Here is a 20,782-nt window from a genome sequence, read left to right as displayed (position 1 = left end):
ATTTGGTATAATTTTAGATAAAAATAACTTTCACTGGCTGTTTAGGTCACAATGTTATTGAATATATTTAGTACCCACCGTTGTCCTGGAATAAGTTTTATTGTGAAAAAGATACTGTTTAAATTGTCATTGTGTTGTTTACAAGTGTTAATATTATTTCGCTGTAATGTAATGTGTAAGTATCATATTCACTATTTTAACGAGGGTTGGATCACATATATAATAATAATAATAAAATACGTGGGTGTTATGTGTTTATACATAGGTATATATTTTTTGTATTGTTTTGTAAGTGTTTTTATATGTTAATTTTATATTCGTATTATAAATGCATAATAAATAAAATGTTATTCATTCAGGTATTAACCCATTACAAGGATAATTACATGCCAGATATGCAATTAAATTACTCTTAACTAAAATTAAAGCTATAATTAGAAGTACTAATTAAATAGGTGCAGCGGAAACCTTTCTCATACAGTAGCAGGTTGCATATATGTACTTAGGTCATACTGAAAGTTCCTGGATGCTTCAAAAATTCAATAAAATCATTAAAAAATCCCTGACATATAATTTTCAAACAGCATTCCTAAAATACAAATCATCACCGAACAAATTGTATCTAAAAATAGACAATAAGTTATATTTTCAACAAATAAACATTTTGATGGCGTGATATCTAAATGGCTCATTACAGAAACTTTCAGCCCACGTACTACTCACAATGCTGTTCGCCGATTCGCTCTCTCTCCCGAAAAACGATCACTTTTTACGAATTACAGCGTAGGGTGAATCAACTTTTTTTGTTTTGTTATCCTGTCCCGTTGTCCAAGGGACAACAGTGGCACAGTTTGTTTGAAGAGACGTTGTATGCCGTTCTATTAACATGCTTAGTAGGGGGCCCATTATGGACATTGGTTATAACGACCACAAAAACGCAAGTTTGATATATTTAAGTACCATAAAATCAGTATTTCAATGAACTTTTGTCCCCTGGACAACTTATCGTAACCATGGCAACGAGTGACGCTAAAAAGTTGATTCTCCCGAGACATCTACTCCCTAATATAATACCTAAAAATGTTTTCTTGTTTATATTGTAGCAGAGGAAGTCGCAGAAATCAAGCTGCATCAAGATTCTTTTTTATCTGGTACGCTTACCTATACTTGCATAACAAATGTACATACAGGAGATATCGTGTCTTGGTACCAAATGAAAGGTAATATTACTGGCTACTACTGTTCAATAACACAGTACAGTTCATAATGCAATACGGCTACATCTCAAAATATATGTTTGATTGAGATTTGACCTTAATTTGTTGTTTAAGAGCCCGGCCGGTAACGATTTTAGAGCAAAAATTTTAAATTGATAGATTTAGTCGTTGAAATTGTACACCTTTTGTTACGTAATATGTAAATAACAAGTATTGGTTTCTATTTGCACGTTTTTTCATCTTGCCTTTTAATAATGAGGTCGCAAGCGAGGGTCCCTGGTAATAGGTAACGAGAAGGGATAGTTTTTAAAAATGCATCAAAAAATTATGGTAGTAAATTATACAAAATAATGTATAAGAACAGTTTCAGCAAATGTTGAAGATTGTTTAAGTATTAAAATTACGTTAAAATTAAGTCAATTTACAGAGAAATTGTCACTTGTTTTGAAGTAATTTCTGGAGAAAATTAATTTCGTCTAACTTTCATTTACACCACTTCAGATTTATAATATCAAAAATGTAGTTTATTAAAGTTGATGTACAGGATATGTGTAATACAAAATTACCATTTTTAACAGTCCAAACTTTACGAAATTTACAAATAAGATCGACAAAATCACTGCTTTACGCGCGTCTACCTAAACGTCCATCAGAAAAAAAAATCTTTACTAATTAAGTAAGTCTGTTTAAAAAAAAAAGATTTATTATAATGAAAGATAACAAGACGTTCTAATAGAAACCAGTACTTGTTATTTTTAATAGTTAACAAAAGGAGTACAATTTCATGCGCTAAATCTATCAATTTGACATTTTTGCGACTAAAATCGATAACGGCCTCTTAAGAAAAGTATCCTTTATAGCCTTCTTTGCCTATGTGACCGTGTTTAGTCCAGGCATCCTACGAATAATTATTTGTTTTATAAAGGTGCAAAGTTGTTGTTTAACCTTTCGTGCTATTGACACCCAAGCAAGGAAAGATTCCGAAATTGGACCACGAGCGTAACAAAAAGTTCATTAAGTAAAATCTTGAGCGTTGCGAGGGTTTCAAGACACGAGGGTTAAGCAAACTTTGCTACCGAGTGAAACACAATTATTCACCACATCAACTCGAGAAAAATACTAGCTGTAAAATATTAGAAATCAAAACCAAATGAACGCCATTAAATTATCATTCAAAATATTAACAGTAAACTATAAATAAACTTAATAATAATACTAAAGACTACAAATAAACTTTAAGTAAATAAAAACCGGCCAAGAGCATGTCGGGCCACGCTCAGTGTAGGGTTCCGTAGTTACTCTTCCGTCACAATAAGCTAAACTGGAGCTTAAAGTATAATAAATTGTTAACCAAGGGATGAAACGGTACCTTTCACGCGAGTTAAACATATAGGCAAATTTGCATAATCAGTACCTAATTAAAGTCTTTTTACTATAAAGGGGAAACTTTTTGCGATAACTCAAAAACACCTAAAATGCTCATGTCCGCTATAGTTTTCATTTAATGTCTTACTTCCACGATTTTTTTTATATTTTTTGGACCTATAGTTCAAAAGTTAGAAGGGTGGGGGGGGGCTACACATTTTTTTTTCTTTCGGAGCGATTATCTCCGAATATATTCACTTTCCAAAAAATGTTTGTTGAAGACCCCTATTAGTTTTGAAAGACCTTTCCAACGATACCCCACACTGTAGGGTTGAAGCAAAAAAAAAATCACCCCCACTTTACGTGTAGGGGAGGTACAGTCAGCATCAATAGTAGCGGATGAAACAACGCACCAAAAGTATCTGATATTCCGGATAACTTTTCCAAATATAGATAAATCTCTAAAATGTATGTTCACAAGTATATCTTTTACCGTCTTAATTGTTCTACATATAGGACCATAACATTTTGTTAAGCTGTTCAAGAATGGTAGATACTTTTGACACCTTGTTTGATCCGCTACTTTTGATGCTGACTGTACCATCATAAAAATTTTTTTTTATATTTTATTGCACGACTTTGTCGGCTTTATTGATTTATAATTATATCCATGCCGAAATTCAGCTTTCTAGAACTAACGACCACGGAGCAAAGCCTCGGACAGACAGACAGACAGACAGACGGACATGGCGAAACTATAAGGGATTCTAGTTGACTACGGAACCCTAAAAAACGTCACGTCTCCCAAGTTGCTGCCAATGGGCAGTGTGCCCAGAAACTGGCCGCATTGCCATTTTGGATGGCAATGCTTATCCTTTGAGCAAAATACTGGCCAGCCCTCTGGTCACCTGTGGCATATATAAGGCGCGACGCAGGGTCCTTGTAGAGCCGACGCGCGCTTAGCCCCCACGGCCCCAGCGTTTCGACCCCAAACGCTTCGAATATTTATTTATTTATTTATTTAATCTTTATTACAAATGGCGGACTTAATTCCTTAAAAAATTAATATATCACTATTAATATTTTATTTTATTTTTATTTATTTTTTAATATATCACTTAAAAGTAAATTCTACCAGCCAACATGAGGAAGCTAGTCCAAAACTAGCATCAAATTACTTTGCCACGCTTGCGGATAAAATACAACGTACTCATCAGTTTTAAAGGATAAAAATTCATTAAAGGATATAAGGTATGCGAGTTGGTGTGGTGAAAAATTATCACATCACGCATAAAGGTTTTTTATTTTTAGAAATCAGTGAGCAAAGCAGCATTCTATCTTCAAGAGATGATAGATATTAATAATTAATAGGATTACGGTAGTGTTTTCCATACATAGGTATGGTGATTTTTTTTGTGTCACTCGTCAGAAAAGTTTGCTCATTCCTCTTGCCTGTGTCAAGTCACTGAGAAATAAGAAGTAATAGAGTGCTCACTCCATAAGTCCATACATCACTTTTGGTACCAAAATGCTTATTATTTTTATTTTCGCAGTCGACATCTAGCATCGAGTAGCGGAACTCTCAGTACTGCTACTCGACAATAGATATCGCGGCGAACAAAAAGTCTAATGTTAAACGATTTTCCGCTAATATTATAACTAGAGTAACCGGAACTCTCTTTTCCACTCCTACGCTTACTCTGGTTATAATATTAGCGCAAAATCGTTGAGTATTAAACATTTTGTCTGCCGCGATATCTATTGTCGAGTAGCAGTACTAAGAGTTCCGCTACTCGATGCTAGATGTCGACTGCGAAAACAATAAGCATTTTGGTACCAAAACTTATGTATGGAGTGAGCACTCTATTACTTCTTATTTCTCTATGGTCAAGTATAAAAAAATGTTCAAATCAACTTTAATATAAATAAGAAATGATAACTGTGATTTGCATTTCAGGTTCAGACACTTCTGACCATATATTATTGCGTAAGGTTCAACATATGAGTCTCAGTACTACGCTCAGTCTTACCATGAGTATGACCCTTCAGAAACGAGACTATGGTACACGGATATATTGCACAAAAGATACTTGGCCGGATATGGGAAATGCGACGAGACAAGAAAGCGAGAATCATTTAATCGGATTTAAAACATACAGCACTCTTGGTAAGCTTGCTAAAGGGCTTATTACACTTATCCTGCCGTCGAACCTTAAGCCCGACCAGAAATATATGATAATTGTCAAGAGGGCGCTGTTTTCATGCATAGGGTGACAGTTAAGTTTAGTATGAAAAATTTAGTTCCAATGAAATTCCACAATATGGCGCGTGATCCGCAGTATGGCTTTTACAATCGTGTGGCTGACGTCAGCACCGACGTCGCGCCCGAGCAAGATGGTTTTCCGTTTCACGAAATATAAGAACATTGTTAATAACAATATTTGACATGTAAAAAATATATTTCCTTGAATCGCCAAAAATGTTATATTTGATATTTTTGCAGTTGAACTATTCTTTTACATCAAGAAATATTGTAAACGATATGCTAATATTTCGTGAAACGGAAAACAATGCTTTGCCCCGATATCGGGGCCGCCGTCTCGGCCTGCCTGTTAAGCCGATGGTCCTGGGTTCGAATCCCGGTATGGGCATTTATATGTGTGATAAACTTATGTTATATTTGTTCCTGAATCTTGGGTGTTTTTTATGTATTTAAGTCATCATTCGCTTGCCCTTATCCCATTCATTTGGGGTTGGCGCAGCATGTCTTTTTCTTCCATATCTTTCAGTCACCCCTCATCTCATCGTTCACTCGCGTTCGTTTCTATGTATTTAAATAATTATATATTATATATATCGTCCTCTGAGTACCCAGAACACAAGCAGTTTGAGCTTACTGTGAGAGTCAGTCAATCTGTGTAAGAATGTCTTATACTTAATATTTATTTATTTAATCGACTTCAATTTAATAGAAGGAGGAGGTTCTGTATTCGGTTGTGGCTATGTTTTATTTTTTTATGTATTTTTTTGTTTATAGGGCCAATTACATCTACACTAAATTAGGCCTGATGTCAGGCCCGAGTAAGATTATTTTTCAGTTTTACCAAATATCAGCACTTCTTTTACAATATTCAACATACTGTCTCTAATTGTAAAAAATGTTCAATGTTTGATACTTTTAAATATTGTTAACGATGCCCTGATATTCCGTGAAGCGGAAATGGATTATCAGGCCCGACATCGGGACGGACATCGGGTCCGATATCGGGAAGTATGTATTTAATTGGCCCTTAAGGGTTATTAATGTGTAATGTATGTGTATGTATTGCGATGTCTCTGTTTAGAGTGAAATACCAATTCAACATGTTTTTCTTATAGAAACTCCCATTGTTACCGTCATGCCGAACATCAGCTCCTATATCTTTGAAGTGGACAGCAACATAACTACATTCATCTGCAACGGAACCAAGCCCGTTGATGGAAGGAAACTGACTTGGTACATTCAAGGTGAGATTGCTTTGTCTTAGCCATATTTTTTTCACGTCTCATGCTCGTAAGCAGCATAAAGTTGCTATTTATGTTCTAGTGCATAAAGTAAAAGGAAAGCGGATGTTACGTAAGCATATCCTAAAACAATATTTCAAATAATATTCATCAACATTATATTTATAGTATGTGTATGTATATGTATGTATGTGTGTTTTATATTTATAGTGGGTGCGTATGTTTGTATTTATGTGATATATATGTAGTTTATAAGTATATTAGTTTGCTTTTCTTTTTAATTCATTGACATTTTTTTCTCTCTCTGCACCAATTGTAAGTCTCTGTTTGGCCCTATTGTTGACTGGTAGAGAATGCCATTTGGCATTAAGTCCGCCATTTGTACATCGTTATATATATTTTGTGCAATAAAGTTTAAATAAATAAAACCATCATTTACAACCCTTATTGACTTAGTATAAAGTCCAAAATATGCCATACAAACTGCCACTGGTGCTGCTTGCACGCTCCCCTCCCTACGCAGCCGTACGCGGGCCCAAACACTCATTTAGTCTTGAATTTAAAATACGGTAAAATAACCTTAACAATCTGGCCAAGACGAGCCAAGCGAAGCGCCTTTTCCTTACACCTTTTCTCGAAGTGCTTCGTCGTTTTTTGAACCCTCATAACTTGGGTTTGGTTGGATTATATCAGATAAACAAAATTCTCGGTATATGATGTCAATAATAGACTTATTAAACGTAAAAAGTTTCAATTGCGTACTTGTTACGAATCTTAGAAACTTGCACCAGTTTTTCATCGTCTTTTAAAATTCCATATAATATTTTTTATTTCATATAATAAATAATCTCGCAATTATTGTCATTCAGATTGCATATTTTTTAATTAAAATATTCATAGAAATATATGTATCATGTATCTATGTTCAAATTTACCTATGGCAATTTATATTCCAAATACTGTCAGTATGTGGCTTGGCCGAAGCGTAACGGTAGCGAAACGGCCAAGCCACATAAGATAGATAGATAGAATACTCTTTATTGGCACACCTCAGTAAAAATATACAAGAAAAATAAACAATTACTTAAATTTACAGGCAGACAACAGGCGGTCTTATCGCTAAAAAGCGATCTCTTCCAGACAACCTTACTTTAGTTAGGGCTTGTAGAGTTAGAAGCTTGGCTCTAGAGATCTGATAACTTTTTGACAGTGCGAGCCTTAGGGTTTCGTCTTGTCAACATTTCACATGAAAATGTTTTCGGTGGGATTTTAAATTTTTGTATATTTTCCTCGCATTTGAAGTGAAAAACGCAACAGGTACCTACTTGTATTAACCCTTTAGCCCGTAGCGGCAACATACTTTAAAAAAACGCGTTCTACTATAAGAATTGCGGTTCAAAATCGAATGTCTAGAAAGGAAGTAGGTAGATGCAGGCTACGGGAGACTGCTTACCATCAGGCGGGCTGTATGCTTGTTTTCCACCGACGTAGTATAAAAAAAGGAATGTCCACAAATGCCCTTACCCGACAAACTGATACATTTTTTTTAAAACTTTAATTGCTTTTCAGAGACAAACTCCAAGCCAAAACATTTAGAGACGCAAGTATGGGACAACGCATCGTTTATAAATATTCTGCCATTAGAGTTAAATGAGACATACCACCGGAAGAAACTGTTTTGTGCACAGGATTTTGAGTTCAAATATACACACCCTAATGGTACTTTCTATATAGAGGGGTATAATGAGCTGGCAAGGTCTAATATGATCACATTACTCCATAAGGAAATTAAAGCTAATGAGGAAGAAGATATTTCAACGGACGAGGATAGTAGTGAGGAGAGTGAAGAGTCGGGAGGCGATGGGAATGGAGAAAATAATATGTCAGAAGGTATAAAACTAATATCCTAAAGAAATTATTGCTTGTCCAAATATATAGATCACTTTAATAGTTTTAAACGCGTTGTGAAAACTAGTTTTCAGTGTTTTCACCAAAGAAGTTGGCGAAAACAAGTTTTTTTTTAATTTATTGTATAAAATATCCTACATTGAACTAAACAGAAAAGTGCCGTGAAACCCTGTCGGGTTTGTATCGACACTCCATTCGTGGATACTTTTTACAGTACAAATTGTTGTGATACATAGGATAAATAAATATATACATTATATAAAAATTACGAATGAGTTAAGTACAAGAAATACATCGGCGGGTATAACTAAATAGCTCATACACAAGTAGGGTAAAGGCACCAGTAGTCAGCCTTATAACGCATTTTTAAAGTTTGTACTCTCGACGTTTCTACAGGATTAGTCGGATAAATAAACGCATGGCATGGTTAGATCAAGTGTTTATTATAGTTTTGAAATAAAGTATGTCAGAAAATAACAATCCTCTTTATAATATCTATAATTAAGATTAAACAAAAAATGGCACTTTTCTCCAGTAGTCAGCCTCTAAAATCCAGTAAGCAGCCTTTGTGTACCCAGTACTCAGCCTTTATAAACTATTAATAACAATGAAATAAAAAAACACTATTATATGTATTAAAGTTAACGATATTATAATATTTATCATTCCTAGGTAGGAAGCTAGAGTATAAGTAGGTCTAGGTACCTATACTCTTATAAGTACAATTCTCATGCCACGAAATTTGTAGGCCATAGGTGCTTAAAATTATTCTTGCAAACAAATAAACACTGTATTTATCTTCTTATTTTTTATTAATGAATCTGTTTATTGAATATAATTCATTATTTTTAAAATCGGTTTAAATGCTGGTGAAACCCGTGCAGAGGTCCGTTAGATATTGGAATATTTCTCAACAAAAGTATGTATACACTTTTGAACCTTATTTAAATGAGTTAAAGTTCATAATATTTGGCAGCGACGTACCAAGGAAGATAATGGCTGAGTACTTGATTCGTGAAACCCAGTGGTCAGCCGCATTAAAACGTTATTTCAAATGCGGCTGACTACTGGGTTTTACTTTAAATTGACTGAGACATGCCTAACTAAATTTGAAAATGTAAATGTAACGGTCCTAACGGTCGCATTGGATCGAAAATAAAAAAAATAACTAATAACCCGAAAGTCAGCCGCGGGAGGCTGGGCACTGGATTTTTTGTAAAAAAGTGGTATTCAGTGGTCAACCTCCTCAATTTATAAGTTAAATATTGATATTTCTATTTAAATATAACGCAATTTAATAGATAAACTAACCAATAAACCCATCGTTAACAAAAAACAGTAACTTTTTATATTAAAACATATTTTTTCTCACGCGTTAAAAGAACACCACGTGCAGTAAAAAATATGGCGGACATGACACTCCAGCTCTCGTCAACAAACATCACCTTTATGAACGCGTATATTTCCTCTCCCCGACACCTCACCGCACCTGCCGCGTTACGTATTAACGAATAAGGAATCGGAGCTCCTATTTGACTACACGCGATTTGTTTAATCGAATATACCAGATATTTATGACCAATAAACGACTTAAAAGGCTGACTACTGGTCCCTGGCTGGCCACTGGTGCTGTTACCCTAGGTGTAGTGTAGGTACACAGTCCGGCCGGGCATTCCTTATCATCGCTGAGCTGTTAGCGCTGAGCGTTCTGACTGAAACAATCCAGTGAAAACTAGTGTTCACCGTTGATATAAAACCAGTTTTATTTGGGGGTAATGCGTTTTCACTCAAAACGGGTTTTTACGGTAACAGTTACATATATAACATTTCTACAAGCTCTATTTAAATTGTACAGCCTGACTGCCTGACCAGAGGGCCTACCGCGAACCACGTTCGACGTGTTACTTCTCTGTCGCACTTGTAAATTTGTACGTAAGTGTGATAGGGAGGCAACACGTCTCAGTAATATATGATCACGCGCCATATTACGGAATTTAAGGAACTAAATTTTTCATACTTAACCATAGAGAAAAAAGAAGTAATAGAGTGCTCACTCCATACATCAGTTTTGTTACCAAAATGCTAAATCGCGGCAAACAAAAAGTCTAATGCTCAACGATTTTCCGCTAATATTATAACCAGAGTAACCGGAACTCTATTTTCAACTCCTACGCCTACTCTGGTTATAACTTATAATATTAGCTGAAAATCGTTGAGCATTAGACTTTTTGTTTGCCGCGATATCTATTATCGATTTATCGATTAGCAGCCGGCCTAGCCAAGGTGTCAATCGCTATCGCTTCGACAACGAAACGCCTTGTGTCTCTCTATCACTCTTCCATATTAGTGCGACAGTGACAGTTGCGTTTCGATCGCTACGGAGCGCAAGTGATTTGCACGTTGGCTACGCGGCCAGTACTGAGAGTTCCGCTACTCGATGCTAGATGTCGACTGCGAAAATAATAAACATTTTGGTACCAAAACTGAGGGCCTACCGCGAACCACGTTCGACGTGTTGCCTCTCTGTCGCACTTGTAAATTCGTGCGTAAGTGTGACAGGGAGGCAACACGTCGAACGTGGTTCGCGGTAGGCCTTCTGATCTATGGAGTGAGCACTCTATTACTTCTTATTTCTCTATGTACTTAACTGAATTGTCACCTTATATTTATACATGAGAATAAGAGCGCCCTCTTGACAATTATCATAGATATTAATTACATTCATAGCAACAATAACTAATATTAATATTCGGCACTGGTGGTAGCCATACTAATGCTACAACTAAAACTGCAACTTTCTATACATCTCGCTCGCACTTATATGCGAGTACGCGCGAGATGCATAGAAAGTAAATTACGTTCTCGATAGCGTTTATGTCAGTTTTGACACTGTCAGTGACTTATGGGTACCTATGGGTACTGACGCATATATTTATTATATTACTTGAATATTCACAATCTCTCTGCTTTACCTTAAGATTGACTGATAGAGAATGCCTTTTGGCATTAATTCCGCCTTTTGTACGATAAGTTATTTGCAACAGTTTAAATAAATAAATGTTAATTTTGTTCCTATTATTTCAAAATGAGCATCAGGACGGCGGGTGGACCTCAGCGAATTTTAACGAAATATTTATAAATATATCGTACCTTCTGTGTACCTCAGTATACCTTTAATATAAACCACTGTACCTCTCCCTGAAATAATTAACAAAAAAGGTCCGTCACGTCAGTCAGAATGGCGGGCTACTTCAAAATGAGAGCGCAACAAAATTATGTGTTTCTACTGCGTACCTAGGTGACCTTTATCTTACTTTTCATCATACTTACTCTGTCTTACAGGTCTCAAGTTCAATCACGGACAAGCAGTATCTCCTTTAGTCTACGCGATCCCGATCTTTGTCGTCGCGGTGTTGCTTGTCGCGGCGACAGTGTGGTTTATTTGTCGACGGGGGCGCACGACAAGACCAGCAGAGAAGGACGATGAATGCGTTTATGTACGTTTCATTTTGGCAAAAATTATCAATGTCGAGTGCTTATGATTCGGCCTCCTAGCCTTACGAAGGAGAGGGGTCTCGGGTTAGAATCAAAATTCAAACATTTATTCTGCAAGTAGGCCCAAGGGCTCTTTTACAAGTCAATACAACATTTATAGTAACATCATTTAAGTAGTGACATGAAAAACACAGCAACATTTATAAATACAACAGCCAATACCTGGTTATACATTACATTATAATAATCTTAAATTAAATAATTACTACAATACAACAGAGATATATAGTCTCTACGGTTAATAATACATTACATCCGGAGATGTAAAAGGTCCCCATGTCAGAGTTGAGAGTACTAATACTAATAAGATTTGGAGGTGTAAAGCCTCTCCAAGTGTCAAAATGAAATTTATACTAAAGAAATAAAAAAGCGTCTAGACTGACCTCATAATTATGGACCCGAGTACGTCCTTAAACTACGTCCAAAAGAGAGGTATGGGCATTGTGAATGTCATCTCAGTTTGTGTGGTAGCACAGCGGATGTCATTCCAGATCTAGAGCAGAGCTCAACTTATACATTAAATGAAACCAAACTTTTTATTAATCAATAAATCTTTTATTACTAATTCAAACTAATTTTTAGGCAATATGGTAAAACAATAAGGGAAAAGAAATAACTAGTGGGGTAAGATTATTGCAAACTAGTCATAAAATCCTTTACTTCATGACCAATTTTTATTCGATACTTATTGGCAATATTACTATTAAACCCCACGTTTAAAATGCACTTTCTATTAATATTATTTTAAAAGTGATAGGTAAAATAACTTCGATGATAACGCAAGAGATAATTTCCCCAGCGTTAACGGTAACGAAGGGGGAAATTTTAACTTCATAGCAAATTATCACGTTAGTTATTAATACAACTATATTTGCATATATATCGCACTAATATTAGACACTAAACACACAACATTTCAATAGTTTTCAAATAAAACGATAAAACTTACCTAAGCACGTAGCGTAACTGGGTGAATCAACTTTTTTTGTTTTGTTATCCTGTCCCGTTGTCCAAGGGACAACAGTGGCACAGTTTGTTTGAAGAGACGTTGTATGCCGTTCTATTAACATGCTTAGTAGGGGGCCCATTATGGACATTGGTTATAACGACCACAAAAACGCAAGTTTGATACATTTAAGTACCGTAAAACTACACAACTATAGTCCAATACTGCAACTATGGTCCACAAGTTCGAAAGGAAATTAAGTATCTATACCAATGTTCCTTTTGGTTTACTCCTAGTTTTACCTTCTATTTATAAACATACTTTGCCTTAGAACTACAAAAATATAGTAGAATACACACCTGAACGAGAAAAATTGAGTTTATTTGTGGACCATAGTTGGGAGCTTTGGACTATAGTTGGGTGGTTTTGTCCCCTGGACAACTAATCGTAACCATGGCAACGAGTGACGCTAAAAAGTTGATTCTCCCAACTAACGTAGGGGAGCAGCAATAAAGTCACGCACAAGTCACTGCTCGTCGCAGACTGTCGTCCCCCGCCAAAGGTTTCACCTTAACAACGCGGGTTTTCAAAAACGTAGGCATATTTCACCGGCGCATGAACCCGCACCAACCCAATCTCTTTAAAAAAATTGCAAAGTTCTATAGTAACGCAGGAGAATTGAAATTTAACGCTAACTTAGGGACAAGAATTTAAAAAATTCTCGAAAAATTTGCAAAACCTATCTCACTTTGGTATACTTAGGATTCTTTTAATGTTGTAATGAAAATAGGTCACCCTATGTTTAAACTTAGAAATTATTGTTTGTGACGATACCTATCGTTTGGGATACACAACTTTTGTAGGCCTAAAAAATCAACAAAAATCCTAAAGGCCTGTCCTCCAAACTATGAGATTGCTGGCTTAACCGAGGCTAAAAACGCCTGGTCCATCGCCTGCCCGGGTAAGGATTTTCCCGAAAATCTAAATTCCCAAAGGACCTGGGATGACATCCATTGTAAAATTATCTATGACTCTCTCTTAAGTCGCAGCATAGGTTCCTCACGCGCCAGACTCTTAGCAGCGGGTACGAAGGAATCCGGCGCCTGGCTGCACGCGTTTCCTTCGGTACACACAGGCACATTTTTGGAACCGCACACTCTGCGCGTTGCAACCTGCCTGCGACTCGGCGTCCGGGTCTGTGCTCCACATAGGTGCCCCTGCGGCACTGATGTCGACGCCCTCGGACACCACGGGCTCTCCTGCCAAAGGAGCGCCGGCCGCTTCTCTAGACACGCCGCACTTAACGATATTCTCCGCCGGTCTCTTGCCAGCGTGAACGTGCCAGCTCTTCTTGAGCCAGCTGGTATTGTAAGAGACGATGGTAAGAGACCGGACGGAATGTCACTAATTCCGTGGAAGATGGGACGGGTGCTGGTGTGGGACGCCACATGTGTAGACACCCTAGCCCCGTCTCATCTCCACGGCACAACTGCAAAAGCCGGCGCGGCGGCAGAGGCGGCCGAAAAATTAAAAAAGATCAAATATAGGGGTCTCGGCCCCGAATACGATTTCGTACCTTTTGGCGTCGAGACCCTTGGCCCGTGGGGTCCGAATGCATCTACACTGTTCAAGGAAATATCCAAAAAAATAGCAGACGCTACCGGTGATCGTAGAGCTGGCAGCTTCCTCGCACAGAGAATAAGTATTGCGATACAACGAGGAAATGCTGCCAGCATCTACGGCACCATGCCGCAGGGGGATAGTTTTTAATTATTTATTTTAAGATTAGTTTTATTTATTTTTAGATTTAGATTTTAAGTTTTATATGTATTATGTTGTGTTTATAAATACTTAGTGTATTTATTAGATAATAATATTATGTTAATTTAATTCAATTAAAACTAAAAAGTAAAAACCAACTACGATTGTCACTTTTGTATGGGAGTAATTTTTTTTCTGCTACGTTACCGTACAAATTTTACTAAAATCGGATCAAATTGCTAATTTTAATATCGTAATTGAATATTTATAGTTCTAATAATGTAATTAAACTAAAACAGCTGGAAAAAATATTTTGTTCTCGTTAAAACGATTTTTTTTTCATCGGGACAAGGACAAGGAAATTGGCCTTGTAAAAGTCTGCTAGGGAACCAGCGTCAGCCCGTCGGGTCGTTTGCCGTCTGTTCGAGACAGCCCTGGTGGTTCCATGAGGCTCGGAACACCTACCGAGAGCATCGCTCGACGAACGATTTCGTTTAATAGAGAATGGTGCCTGGTGAAACGACCGGCGCATCTCTAGCAGCTGAGCCCATGGTGGCCGTTCTACTCCACCATCACTCCGCAAATGCAGCGGTGCGCGTTGCACACTTTGCACCCCAACCTTAAGGCCACTGCGATCCTTAGGGAATCATTGAGCAGCAGTGTGCCTAGATGAGGGGTGGCAAGGCGTGCAACCACACACCAGACTCAGGCTTGGAGGCGGCCTTTTTGTAATTATCTACAATGGATATAATAAACATCACGAGATAATCTTACACAAATCCGACCTAGACCCAGCTCATCTATTCACAAATAGTTTCATAACACAGCAACATACGTGAGCGATGAGTCGCGAATGCGACGCGACGCGACGCGACGCGACGCGACGCGGCGCGGCGCGGCGGCCCAACGGCATTCGGAGATCGCCCACGTAGGACACTTCCATATAGGTATCAAAGGATTGAATTCACCCGCGCCGCGCCGCGCCTCGCCGCTTCGCGTTCGCGAGTTATTCGCTCACGTAAGACACTGCCTTAGGCTTGTGTTCTGGATAGAGCTACCAGATGACGGTATTATTGATCAATGTGTTAGCGAAGGTCTCCATTTTGACTCAGGCAAACTGCTTTCGTATGTTTAAATGTTCTCTTCTACAGGTCGCAATTCTCAACCAATTCTCGTTAAATTTTGTGAGCAGGTTCAGTAGTTAGTTTTTTCTATCGTTTCGTTTTTTTTGGAAATTCTTCAAAATCGTGGAAATTGGCATAAAGGACTTAAGTGCCACTTAAGACCATTGTGAGTACGCTGTGATAATAAAAAAAAATTAATGCTTGTACATGGGTACTAGGCGAAATACGAACATATATATACAATAGATAAATACATACATACTTCTATACATAGAAAGCACCAATGACTCAGGAATATGGGGTTATCCCTATTATATTTATGATTTTAATTTTCGCTTAAATTCTTCCAGGCTACGCCCAAAGTAAACTACGTAACGCTGGATCTCAAGAACCCGACGTCCGAATACGCCTCGTCCCTAGCCCAAGACCAGTCACCCTACGCGCAGATCATCGGCGTTTACAAGCCGGACTTAAATCAGCAAAGAACATAGACTCCGCACCTAAGGGGGTCCGGTAGCTGGGGCACCGCGAAGATCGAAGTTTGTCAATTGCGGGCATTTTTCTCTGTCACTCTAATTACGTCTTAGTGAGAGTAAGAGAGAAAGATCCCCGCAATTTGCGAATTTCGGTTTTCGCGGTAGGCCCCCGAGGGTATAACCGCGAAGATCGAAGTTGGTCAATTGCGGGCATTTTTCTCTGTCACTCTAATTACGTCTTAGTGAGAGTAAGAGAGAAAGATCCCCGCAATGTGCGAATTTCGGTTATCGCGGTAGGCCTGGGCGGCTACCGGGAAAATCGTAATTCGTCAATTGCGGGCATTTTTCTCTGTCACTCTAATTACGTCTTAGTGAGAGTAAAAGAGAAAGATCCCCGCAATTTGCGAATTTCGGTTATCGCGGTAGGCCTGGGCGGCTACCGGGAAAATCGTAATTCGTCAATTGCGGGCATTTTTCTCTGTCACTCTAATTACGTCTTAGTGAGAGTAAAAGAGAAAGATCCCCGCAATTTGCGAATTTCGGTTAACGCGGTAGGCCTGGCGTGGGTACTCGGAACAGGCGAACGCACGCGGGTGCCATTGTATAGAAAATCGTCCGCGCTAGTTATCGTCGTTTAATACTATATTTCTCAAACTTGTAATGAAATGTTGACATGACTTACTTCAAATTAGGTCTGGAAATACCACATATCAGGTGCGATGAGTGAAGATGATATGTTAAGGAATTTCATACAGTCTTAAAGCCCGACCAGAAATATATGATCATTGTCAAGAGGGCGCTGTTATTCTCATGTATAGGATGACAGTTCAGTATAGTATGAAAAAATTAGTTCCAATGAAATTCCGCAATATGGCGCGTGATCATATATTACTGGTCAGGCTTTACACACCTAGGCCTGTAAGGCAACCTTCTTTTGTTATTAAACGTCAAATTATGGCACGTCTTGGCATTCAACCAAGCAAAATTCTGCCAATATGCTTTTTTTTGGCTTTTTTGGTTATTTTTTTCTTTTTTGTGTATGTTAAATATTATTTCGGGGTTTCAAAGGAGAACGAAAATTTGATTATTTTTGCGCTACAACGCACGGTTTAGGAGATACAGCTATATAAAGTTTTTTTTCAGTGATGCAAAAATATTTATAGGGCTGTATCTCCTAAACCGAGCGTCGTAGCGCAAAAATAATCAAATTTTCGTTCCCTATTGAAACCAGACGCACTGAATAACTCATCACATTAGGACATGAAACAATCATCATCATCATCATCATCCTATTTTATTATTATTATTTCATTGCAAGTTTGAGAAAAGCACTATACAAATGTCGACGAGAAACGGGGATGTCGGCCGCGTATCCCTACCGTCCTCGCTACGTTCGGCCGTCTATATCTACTTCGCCTGCAACCGTTCGTTTCCCGTCCTCTATAGTAATGTACTATTTCGTTAACTTGCTCACCCGCCTCACGCAACCGCGCCTACTAGCGAACGCCCCAACTCCGACGCTTAAGTTTCCATAGTGTTCGACGGAAACCAGATTTTTGCCGAAACCAAAACCGAAGGTTCGGTTTTGTTCTAGTTTTAGCCGAAACCGAAATGATTTTTATGCCGAAACCTTCCAAAACCGAAACGCAATCGAAACTTCGGTCGAACACTAGATTTAACTAGAGACTGCGGATCCTAATACAGTCAAACTGTACATACCACCTACTTACTAACACTTGTTATTGCTGTATTGTGCCTGTATTGTGCCAATACTTAGGTAGGTAATTATAAGAGTTATAAATACTGGATCTGTAAATATTATAATATATAGTTATGCATGTTAGCAATAATTTTATATAAGTATAGCAACCTAATTTATAATATTTCTACGCCGATAGAGGCAGAATATGACGCGCTTATTATGAATTGACCATCTTTGTACCATATTCTAAGAAATAAACATTTGTATTTGTATTTGTACTTCTGCGGTGATGTTATTAGTAAATATGTGATTAGTACTCGTAATACCTAATGTATCTCATTAGTAAAGATATGGTGCCCAACTATTCACGCAATTCACGAACAGTGAAAAAAAAGGAACCTATATAAAAAGGTACTTTTTTATATAGAAATATTATGCTACATGTTAGCCAGGTAACGAAAATTAATATTTTTTAATAAAATGTTTCAAATGTTTTGAAGGTCTATTTTTTACAAGCTTTTATTTAACTTGCAATGTATGTAATAGGGTTTGCTTCCGGGTGAAAGTACCGGGAATTCCCAGGATTTAGAGGCAAGCAAAGAACTGGGATTTCAAAATTAAAATCCCGGTACTTTAGGGATTTTCGCACCACAAATTGTGTCCCCTGGTATGCCGGTAGTCCGGAGCAAGCATGTACTTGGCCAGGTTAGGCACCGTCTTGTCTTGTCTTGTCATTTTACCTCTGGTACGTTTTTTTTTCTATCCCTACATTATAGACGTGCAAGGGCAATAAGTTAGCCGAGAACTTGTCAATTTTAAGCCGTAATAAATATTTTATTTATATTTCACATTTCGATATGACATGCTTTATTTTATAATATCTAAATTATATGTTAAATGTTAGAGATTAAATAAAATTTCTCCTATCTCCATAACTTCGCACTAGAACTCGGTCTTTTAAACTTTCCAACTTTAAAATAGAATATCTCAAAACTATACATTTACATGGTAAATAAGTATTTAAAATAATAAATTTATAGTTTAATAAACACTAGAAAAACATGCTTTTATAAATGCACGTAAAAGTCCATTACGTGGCTTTTCTCACAAGTGCAAACACGACTATGATACGATATTCCATCATGGAATGCCAGTGCCTATCTTCCGGCTTCATCATCAGACCTTGAAACCTAATCGTGGTCAACTTTCATTACAAGACTTTTCTAACAAATCCAAACACGGCTATGATACGATGTTCCATCATGAAGTTCCAAGATTCAAGTATTGTATTGTCATCAGAACTACATACAGCTGCCAATTTTCATGACGCTACGATCCTTGGAAGATGGTTAAATTAGTTATCTTACCAATTACCAGGTCGACCTAATAAAAGCGTGATAAAAAACATAGTAAAATAAGTACTAAACTTTAATTTGAGTATTCGAAGTCGATCAATAAATAATATTTGTAGCATTTATCTGCATTGCCACCCCTTTTGCAATGTTCTGCATTGACAACACCACAGGCGCCGCCCTCTGCTTGCGCGGCGGCGGCGACGGCGACGACGTCGCCGGCATCGTCTGCCGCCTGCCCCGCGGCGGCTTCGCCTGCGGCGGGCCCGACGACGGCGTCTGCCGGTGGCGCGGCGAGGGCGTCAGCCGGTGGCGCGGCGAGAGCGTCTGCCGGTGGGACGGCGAGGGCGTCTGCTGGTGGCGCGGCGAGGGCGTCAGCCGGTGGCGCGACGAGAGCGTCTGCCGGTGGGACGGCGAGGGCGTCAGCCGGTGGCGCGGCGAGGGCATCTGTCCTAGGTGGAGCTTGGCTTTCTGCCTCGCTTCTGGCTTTATAACCCATAGGAACTTAGTTCACGACCGAGTTTCATTCTCTTGAAGCCCGGCTTTGTGATTGCCTGGGCGTTTCCCTGATAAAGCCTACCAAATGTTTTATTTAGCACTAAAATCAGGGGCCTCGCAAAGATTATCCGCCCGGAGCCTCGCAGAGGCTAAGGCCGCCCCTGCTAAAACCATTGAGGTTATAACACAAAATTATTATCTATTACCCTATTACCTATGTGTTACCTCAATAACATAAAATAACACATTTCTAGAAGTCAAAAAGAAAATTTAGCGGCTTCTTTTTAGGGTTCCGTAGCCAAATGGCAAAAAACGGAACCCTTATAGATTCGTCATGTCCGTCTGTCTGTCCGATTATGTCACCGCCACTTTTTTCCGAAACTATAAGGGCTATATTGTTCAAACTTGGTAAGTAGATGTATTCTATGAACCGCATTAGGATTTTTACACAAAAATAGAAAAAAGCAATAAATTTTGGGGTTTCCCCATACTTAGAACTGAAACTCAAAAAATCTTTTTTCAACAAACCCATACGTGTGGGGTATCTATGGATAGGTCTTTAAAAATGATATTGAGGTTTCTAATATCATTTTTTTCTAAACTGAATAGTTTGCGCGAGAGACACTTCCAAAGTGGTAAAATGTGTCCCCCCCCCCCGTAACTTCTAATATAACAGAATGAAAAATTTAACCCATACGTGTGGGGTATCTATGGATAGGTCTTCAAAAATGATATTTAGGTTTCTAATATCATTTTTTTCTAAACTTAATAGTTTGCGCGAGAGACACTTCCAAAGTGAAAAAAATTGTGTCCAACCCCCCCCCCCCCTGTAACTTCTAAAATAACAGAATAAAAAATCTAAAAAAAATATATGATGCATGCAAACTTCCACCAAAAATTGGTTTGAACGAGATCTATTAAGTAGTTTTTTTAATACGTCATAAAATTAAAAAAAAAAATTTTTTTTTCATCAAACCCATACGTGTGGGGTATCTACGGATAGGTCTTCAAAAATGATATTGAGGTTTCTAATATCATTTTTTTCTAAACTGAATAGTTTGCGCGAGAGACACTTCCAAAGTGGTAAAATGTGTGTCCAAAGTGGTAAAATGTTGAACGAGATCTAGTAAGTAGATTTTTTTTAATACGTCTTAAATGGTACGGAACCCTTCATGCGCGAGTCCGACTCGCACTTGGCCGCTTTTTTTAAATCGCGTCGAAAAACATAAAAAGAAACAATGATTGCCAGTGTGCTATGCGTATGTAGTCTATTTAAAGACCTCTACACAATATCTTTGCAGTATATAGGTCCTACAAAATGCGTTGTAAACTAGCATAAAAATAAATATTGTTATGATGAATTTATAATAAAGA

At 37.9% G+C, this 20,782-nt stretch overlaps 1 protein-coding gene across 1 annotated transcript; it reads left to right on the top strand.

The window, feature by feature from the left end:
- The first annotated feature begins 505 nt into the window (after nt 1-505).
- LOC133532994 (uncharacterized) lies at nt 506-18,052 on the top strand. Its single transcript, XM_061871898.1, has 6 exons — nt 506-1,220; nt 4,540-4,749; nt 5,961-6,089; nt 7,656-7,976; nt 11,337-11,491; nt 15,731-18,052. Exons 1-6 carry the CDS (start codon nt 1,214-1,216, stop codon nt 15,869-15,871), a joined length of 963 nt encoding a protein of 320 aa, XP_061727882.1. The 5' UTR covers nt 506-1,213; the 3' UTR covers nt 15,872-18,052.
- The last annotated feature ends 2,730 nt before the right edge of the window (nt 18,053-20,782 follow it).

The sequence above is a fragment of the Cydia pomonella genome, chromosome 28 (assembly GCF_033807575.1).
Source record: "Cydia pomonella isolate Wapato2018A chromosome 28, ilCydPomo1, whole genome shotgun sequence".
Classification (NCBI taxonomy): domain Eukaryota; kingdom Metazoa; phylum Arthropoda; class Insecta; order Lepidoptera; family Tortricidae; genus Cydia; species Cydia pomonella.
This window is presented reverse-complemented; position numbering and strand designations above follow the sequence as displayed.

Bases quoted from the DNA above. Each gene is read 5' to 3' on its own strand.
- LOC133532994 (XM_061871898.1), top strand. The intron at 6,090-7,655 runs GTGAGATTGCTT...ATTGCTTTTCAG, and splicing joins ACTGACTTGGTACATTCAAG to AGACAAACTCCAAGCCAAAA. The intron at 11,492-15,730 runs GTACGTTTCATT...AAATTCTTCCAG, and splicing joins AGGACGATGAATGCGTTTAT to GCTACGCCCAAAGTAAACTA.